Genomic DNA, 7,500 nt, shown 5'->3' on the forward strand with positions numbered 1-7,500 from the left:
GGCTGAAAAACAAGACAAAAGCTGATTACAGATTCAAATACTACTTAACCTATTATCCCATGTAGTTTTGTTGATTTATTTTGTCTACACATAGATGGTTTCACAAGTACTTTGTCATCAAGGAGTCAATCAGTAGGTATACCAAAAAGTTCACCCCATTTCTTGAATTATCAGAAAAATGTTTTAATTTCTATTAATATTGCTACTGTACAGTGTTTGGCATCATTATCATCATTAGCATTATTACATTATTATTAAAACAGGTATGTTAAAAATTAAAAATATTCTTTAAGAAAATTAAGTGCACATAAACATACACTCCTGATGTCAACTGCCTAAAGGGATTATCACAGTAAATAAGATATTTTTCAACCATTTTGCTTTTTTTGATAATTTTTGTTTGGTATTAACACTGCAAATTTATTAGTTGCAACTTTTTAAAAATTCCTCTTATGGGTTGCATAATAAGTTAGATTACGATAAATTCATGTTTTTTTTCAAATTATTTAAATTCTCATTTCTTGTAAGTCAAATATGTAAATAGCATAACAAACTAAAAGCTATAATGCAATGGTATTGACTAAATTACTAATATATATATATATATATATATATATATATATATATATATATATATATATATATATATATATATATAATATATATATATACATATACATATACATATACATATACATATACATATAAAATACATACATACATATATATATATATATATATATATATTATATATATACATATATATATGTATATGTATATGTATATGCATATGTATATGTATATAGTATATATGTATATGTATATGTATATGTATATTATATATATATATATATATATATATATATATATATATATATATATATATATATATATATACATATACATATATCTTTTCTTTTTGAGAAATTTGATAGCCTTTGCCATGGTATAACTATATTTGAAATTGACTATAGTATTTTTTGGAGTGTGGCAGGCTATAAGATTACTCCAATTACATAAGAGCCCTCAGTGCTTTACTGATCAGCTGCTTAAGGGAAAAATCAGAAGCATGGAAAATACAAAATTATCCTGCTATCCATGCTCTTAGCTGTGGCATAACCAACATCTTACATAATGATGCCAGAGGCTTTATGTCCACTTTTGGGGGGCCATTTCTCCTCACTGAAAGCAATAAGGGCCAAACAAGTGAAGAACTGTTTAGCTTACACAACTTAGAGCGGGATTATCAGTGAATGATGTGAATAGTCATCTCTGTGTAAGGGGTGGTTTACCATACCATGATGGGACAAAATAGGAAGTCATCCTAGAACAAATGGGTTTACGCATTTTTGCAAGGAGGCAAAAATGAAAACATGTCTCCAGTCATGACCAAGTAACCCTAGACAGGTATATTTGAGAAGATGGAAAAATTTGGACATACACTAAAATACACTTCTAAGAGCTTACTAAAAACTTTTTGTAATACATTATTTCAATTTTCTTAAGCATACATATATATGTGTACACATTTTCAGAAATGAAAATGCATACATATGAATGTACATATAAAGATTTACCACAGCTGCTTAGATAGAAATATTGTCTGAAGAAAAAAAGAATTTCACAGGACACATGAAATCTTTTTGTTAGCCATGTTCCAGATTCAGTAGCTGAACATCTATTCCAAATTAGTCATAGTTATCTGAACCCAATGGGACAGGTCCTTTAAATACACAAGACATAATTCTACCCTCCAACCATAAATCATATCAAATACAACTTTTAGTGCATCAAGTCATTTTACTATTTGCAACATGATTTCATGAGTCCAATCTACCTAACATTACAATTCATTCAGAATGGCCTTCTGGCAATTATTTACCATCTATGTCAAAGAGTGAGGAGGTGTCACATGCTGCTCCTGCTTTAGCTGAGACTATAGGCAGGAGGTAGTGGCTATAACCCTTCAGGATGGTTGCTGTGAAGCGCAAAAAAGCCTCCTGAATCTCCACATCCAGTTGTTGCTGAAAAGAAGTTTGGAATCTGATATCAAGAAAGCCAGAATGATATTCACTCATAATTGTAGTACTCTATAAGTATTTCAAAATAATTCTTAGTATCGCTCAAATTCTATTATATATATTTTATAAGGCTTAAAGCAGATGTTGCATGTTAAATATATTACCATTTCTTATTTTCAGCATTTTAGAAAAGAACTAATAAGTTTACTAGCTGACAAATTCAATTAAATCATTAAACCACTGGATCCAGATGCTTTACCACTGTCATGTGGCCCAAAATACGGATATTAGGCTACAGTGAGCAGACACATTACCAGGTGTGCAATTTGCAGATTGGGTGCAAATGAACATTCATTTGTGGTGACAAGACCCCCCTTTGCAATGTTATTTTGTCTTTTTCAGCAAAAGTATTTTTAGCCGTTTTGCTATTTTCCATTGTCTATACTGTCATTTGATTTGCTTTATCCATATGGTAATAGACTGTCTTCTTTGCACAGGCTCCATATCATCTCTTTAGGTAGTGTAAAACTCAGTGCAATAATAAAAACAATAATAATAACATGGAAATAGCACCCTCCCTGGAGTCAGCGCTGTTCCAGTCATGGCTCATGGAAATTACATTCCACAAATGGGAAATAATGCAAAAGCCCCTACCTAAATAACAAGTAAGTCTAATCACTCTCCAAGAGCTTTGTGCACTTGTGGTCTTTCCTGTCACCCCAGGCTTCAGCCAAAATGCTCATGATGGCAAGTTTGTGTACCCCAGCCAAATCTTTCTATGATGGCTTTTTGTGTCACTTGCCTCAAAAGCCAATTTTTTTCCTGACGTGATGGTCACATCATCCGGATCAAAGGGGTTAGAGATATATATAAAATTATAGTTGAGATATCAATTTATTTACTGAAACTTGAAAAGTACTGTACTATTAAAAACTATGTCATAATGAAATATGAAAAGTTTCTTAACAAAAAACTGCAATTCAACTGAATCAACAAAAGAAAATTTTTCCTCCCATACCTCTTTTCTTTTTATCTTAAAATCTGTGTCAATGCCAGGTTCTGTCTTCTGAGCCTTCAGGTGCATCTGGAGCAATTTCTCAAATTTGTAGATTTTCTCACAGAGGCTTTCTAGTGAGGCACGCAGGGTGCGTGTAGGACGCCGAGGAAGGAGTTTGGTTATGAGGAACTTCTTGTCGTCTGGTCTAAAAGTGAGAGAAAGATATTGACATTCTCATTACCTTTCTATAAAATTGATAATCTACCATCATGACTGTATCTTCCTAAACAGAAAATAATGTTATTCTTAATCAATTCCTATGATTGAAATACAGTGAAACAAAGATAAAAACAAATGAAAAAAAAAAAAGAGAAAAAGAGAGAGAGAGAGAGAGAGAGAGAGACAGAGAGAGAGACAGACAGAGAGAGAGAGGAGAGAGAGAGAGAGAGAGAGAGAGAGAGAGAGAGAGAGAGAGAGAGAGAGAGAGAGAGAGAGAGAGAGAGAGAGAGAGATATATATATATATATATATATATATATATATATATATATATATATATATATATATATATATATATATATATAAAATTTGAAAAGTGAACCACACTATATTCTACTTACACAGACATGGCTCCCGTATCCAAGTCGATGCAGATTACATCGGTTGGGGGGTGATAGAGATCAAAGAAGCGTGAGTCAAGGCCAAGGAGGAAAGGGATAGGGGCATTCAGGAAATCAGAGAGACCCAGGGGGCACAGGGGGATGTAAGGGCACTGCCAGTGGAATGGAAAGATAATCTGCAAAGAAAAAAAAAAAAAGCACATATTAGTGACCTGAAAAAGAAACACTGCTATACAAAATGAACAGAGCTTTGCCAATGTCATTTCTCTTCCCATTCTTCTTTCATCTCACAATTGCCACCTCAATGTCTTAACTTAAACATGTAAATATTACCTCCCTATCATTAAGATAAAAAAAAAAAAAAAAGGGTATGCTAAAATTATCACTTTCAGGAGAACTCTCATCTTTCATGATAAGAAACCATTCCTCCATATTCCTTGGTGCTTACCATGGTGATAGCTTCTGCCACGGCGGTGAGCACATCTGGCCGGAGGGAGTGCAGGAGAATCTTCTGTTCAGTGAGTGCGAAGAGGAGCACAAGGAGACAGCCTTCAGGACGCAGAGTCATCACAAGCTGACGGAACTTTGCTCCACTGGAAAGTCACAAGTCATATTTTTATTCCTCACACCCATGCTTCAGTGCAATATATGAAATGTTTGAGAAAAAAAAATTGATATACAACTTTCAAAAGCATTTTCACATAATTCAAGAACAGCTTTTCAGATTCAGAAAAATGTTAACCTGAGATTAATGGGCAAATCCTCTGGCTGGGCAAGGGAGATGCGTTCTTTGGCATCTAACTGGATGAGTATTCTTGGCTTTCGAGCACTTGGAAATGGAACACACTCCACAAAATGGTGTACATACCTAAAACAAACAAATTAATCAAAAATATATTAAGAAATAAGTATGTACAAGAAAGGTTGGTGATGAATGAATGGATGGAACATGTACAAATAATATCAGCGTTTTTAACATAATTATCATCTCCAACTTGTCAACTTATTAGCAGTCAATAATAATCCATCCAAGTGTACCTTTCACATAATGGGAATGATGATGATGATAATAGTAAAACAAAGAATACAGATTATTAAGGAAATACTAACATAACAAAGAAAGAAAAACAAAAATGAGAAGTATCTGTAAATTATATGAGAATGTTTAGTATGTAAAGCTAGCTTCTGCACACTGTAGGCATGGTGTTATGATACATGTCTTGAATGTATCTGGAGCCTTGAATTCTATAAAGGGAGTGAACTTGTAAAATCAAAAGTAAAATAATGATAAAATTATATACTTTTAGTATTCATAGTACATAGTTGTATGATATATCTTTTAGTTATGAAAATCAATGCATCATAAATTGTGACAACCTCATTAAAATGAATACTGACTATGATTACAGACAGGTCTATATGAATATTTAGTTATATTTGTTTTTCAAATTGAATCATATTTACAAACCAGTTGAAAAACACACAAACAAACAAACAGTCACACACACACACAATTACCTCTCTATGGGTACAAGATGTGGTCCAGTATTAGCCATGGTGTGCAGATATCTCAAGAACTTATCAAAAGTATCAAAAAACGGCCACCGTGAGAGGATACAGATGCACTTGTTGGTGTGCACTATGTTGTTCCTCCCAAAGTGCTCATTCAGCTTGAGGGCCTCCCTCTGCTCATCCGTAAGGAGCTCATGGGGGTACTTCTCATAGAAGGAGACAGCTGCTCCATACACCTTCTCTACAGCTTCTGTGTTTCCACCCCCAGCTGTGACTGTGAGAACAAAGGTAGAGAAGATTGGCTGTGGCTGAGCAGACTTAGCTGGCCATGACTCTAGGGTGGCCCCCATGGGTAGACAAAAAAGGGCCAGGTCTGTGGGGATGGGGAACCCAGGGTAGTGGTTGCTGGGGTAGTGGTCCAGGATCCCTGCCATATATGCGATATAGTTGGACCTATGCATTGATTTCTTGTAGCAGACATAGATGTCAGACCCAACCTGGAAAAGATTTCAAATGTTTGTGCATAAATGTATCATAAAGAAATATTATAAATATCTACAACAGTTTAACCATATCTTTGCACTGATATATTACTGAACCTTAGACACCACTCACCATGGTCCCCTTATTGAGGTTACGGTCTATGGTACAATAGGAGTGAGGAGCCTGCTCCCCCCTGCTTGTCATGATTACACAGATGTCTGAGACGACCAGTTCATTGCAGGCAGAGCGCTCGCTTGCTCTTCTTTAAATGGAATGAGAAAGCAATTCAGATATATACTTTTCTTAATGTAAGAAATTACCATGCATGAAAACTGTCTAAGTACCTTTGCAATCTATAAATTACACATAAGCTCTTGTATTGCATATAGCATTTTCTACATACCTCTTTAGAAAATTGGATAAGTAATGCATCTGTTCTCAAAGCTTTCGCAAAAAAGTAGCAAACAAGACAGTTAAACAAAAAATTCACCTGTATGTCATGTATGTGGTCTGTCCTGAGGGATTGATGTTTGCACTTCGACCACTTGGAGTGAACTCCACAATCTGGGAGTCGGCCATGACTCTTTCCCGACCTTCGTAGAGAACTCTGTAATGAATTTGTATGTCATGATATGGATAACAATCCCTCCCTAGTTCCTTTAAGAGATATATGAATTACATCCCAAATATCATTTAGATATAACAAGCACTTGGTATTTTTATAAATGAAAAGTAAAATGCAGTTCAACATTGGAATCCCTGACTTACACAAAGTGAAACCACTGAACAAGTAACATACCCGACATCGACAAGAGGTTGTTTGTCTCGCCCTCTTCTGTAGCAGAGAAATATTTCTGAGGCACGGAGAGCTCCATGGTTAACATTGGCGACAAAACCAGTGGGTGTTGTCTCAATACATGTGAATCCTGGAAATGAATGAATGAATGCATGTGTATCTTTGAAAAGAATGAAAACACACACACACACACACACGTGCACACACACACACACACACACACACACACACACACACACACACACACACACACACACACATACACACACACACACAGACACACACAGACACACACACACACACACACACACACACACACACACACACACACACACACACACACACACACACACACACACACACATCCTGGAAAATTAATGGTGGAAAATTAATGGTGGAGTGCACATAAATCCAAACAATGATTAATGAATCAGGGTATGCATAAAACATTCCAGGAATGCCATTTACCTCAGTGACAGAGATGGGGATATACTTGTGAAAAATTCTACATAATCCATTTGAAATAAACCAACAAATTCTAATGACTTTCAATTTGCAAACTACCTAAATAATCCACATTTTCTTTCTAAACAATGCTTATCTGTGTAGGAAGCTGAAAGTGACAGGAAATATCACAAATTCTGCTATCTTATCAGAGCAAACAATGAGCAGCTGTCATCCCCCTCCCCCTTCCTCTCCTTATCTCGCACTTACCATCTGGAACGACCTCGCCCAGAGAGCGGTTGATGACGGCAATGTCTGTGATGGGTGGAAGGCTGTGTGTGGACTTGAGAGTTGCGCCGTCACAGGAAAATTCTCTTAGTGGTGTTGGGTTGGCAGGAAGCCCAGCAACCACAAAGTACTCTGCCACACGCCTCTCTTCCATTCTGAGGGGGAAAAAAAATTCTAGCTTATACTTTACTGGCTATGCTACTTAAATAAAAAATTAATATATATGGTACTTCACAGGCAAAATAAAAGAAAAATCTTGTGTAAGATAATGTCTTTTGTTATCATCTTAAAACAAAAATAAACATTTACACAAATGTTACTTCTTCAGCTTATTCAATA

At 35.3% G+C, this 7,500-nt stretch overlaps 1 protein-coding gene across 5 annotated transcripts in view; it reads right to left on the reverse strand.

Annotated features, from left to right (window-relative positions):
- The window catches only part of LOC119583576 (DENN domain-containing protein Crag-like), a gene marked incomplete at its 3' end in the record, with an annotated part of 33,997 nt that overhangs the window by 23,788 nt on the left and 2,709 nt on the right, over positions 1-7,500 (reverse strand). For all 5 annotated transcript variants that reach the window (XM_037932138.1, XM_037932135.1, XM_037932137.1 and 2 more), the window contains 11 exon segments: positions 1-2; positions 1,883-2,024; positions 3,040-3,223; positions 3,639-3,814; positions 4,087-4,231; positions 4,381-4,506; positions 5,157-5,647; positions 5,766-5,895; positions 6,124-6,240; positions 6,433-6,559; positions 7,144-7,316. The exon segment at positions 1-2 is cut by the window's left edge and continues 144 nt beyond it. In XM_037932138.1, the coding sequence (XP_037788066.1) occupies positions 1-2; positions 1,883-2,024; positions 3,040-3,223; positions 3,639-3,814; positions 4,087-4,231; positions 4,381-4,506; positions 5,157-5,647; positions 5,766-5,895; positions 6,124-6,240; positions 6,433-6,559; positions 7,144-7,315 (1,812 nt within the window).

The sequence above is a fragment of the Penaeus monodon genome, chromosome 17 (assembly GCF_015228065.2).
Source record: "Penaeus monodon isolate SGIC_2016 chromosome 17, NSTDA_Pmon_1, whole genome shotgun sequence".
Taxonomy (NCBI): domain Eukaryota; kingdom Metazoa; phylum Arthropoda; class Malacostraca; order Decapoda; family Penaeidae; genus Penaeus; species Penaeus monodon.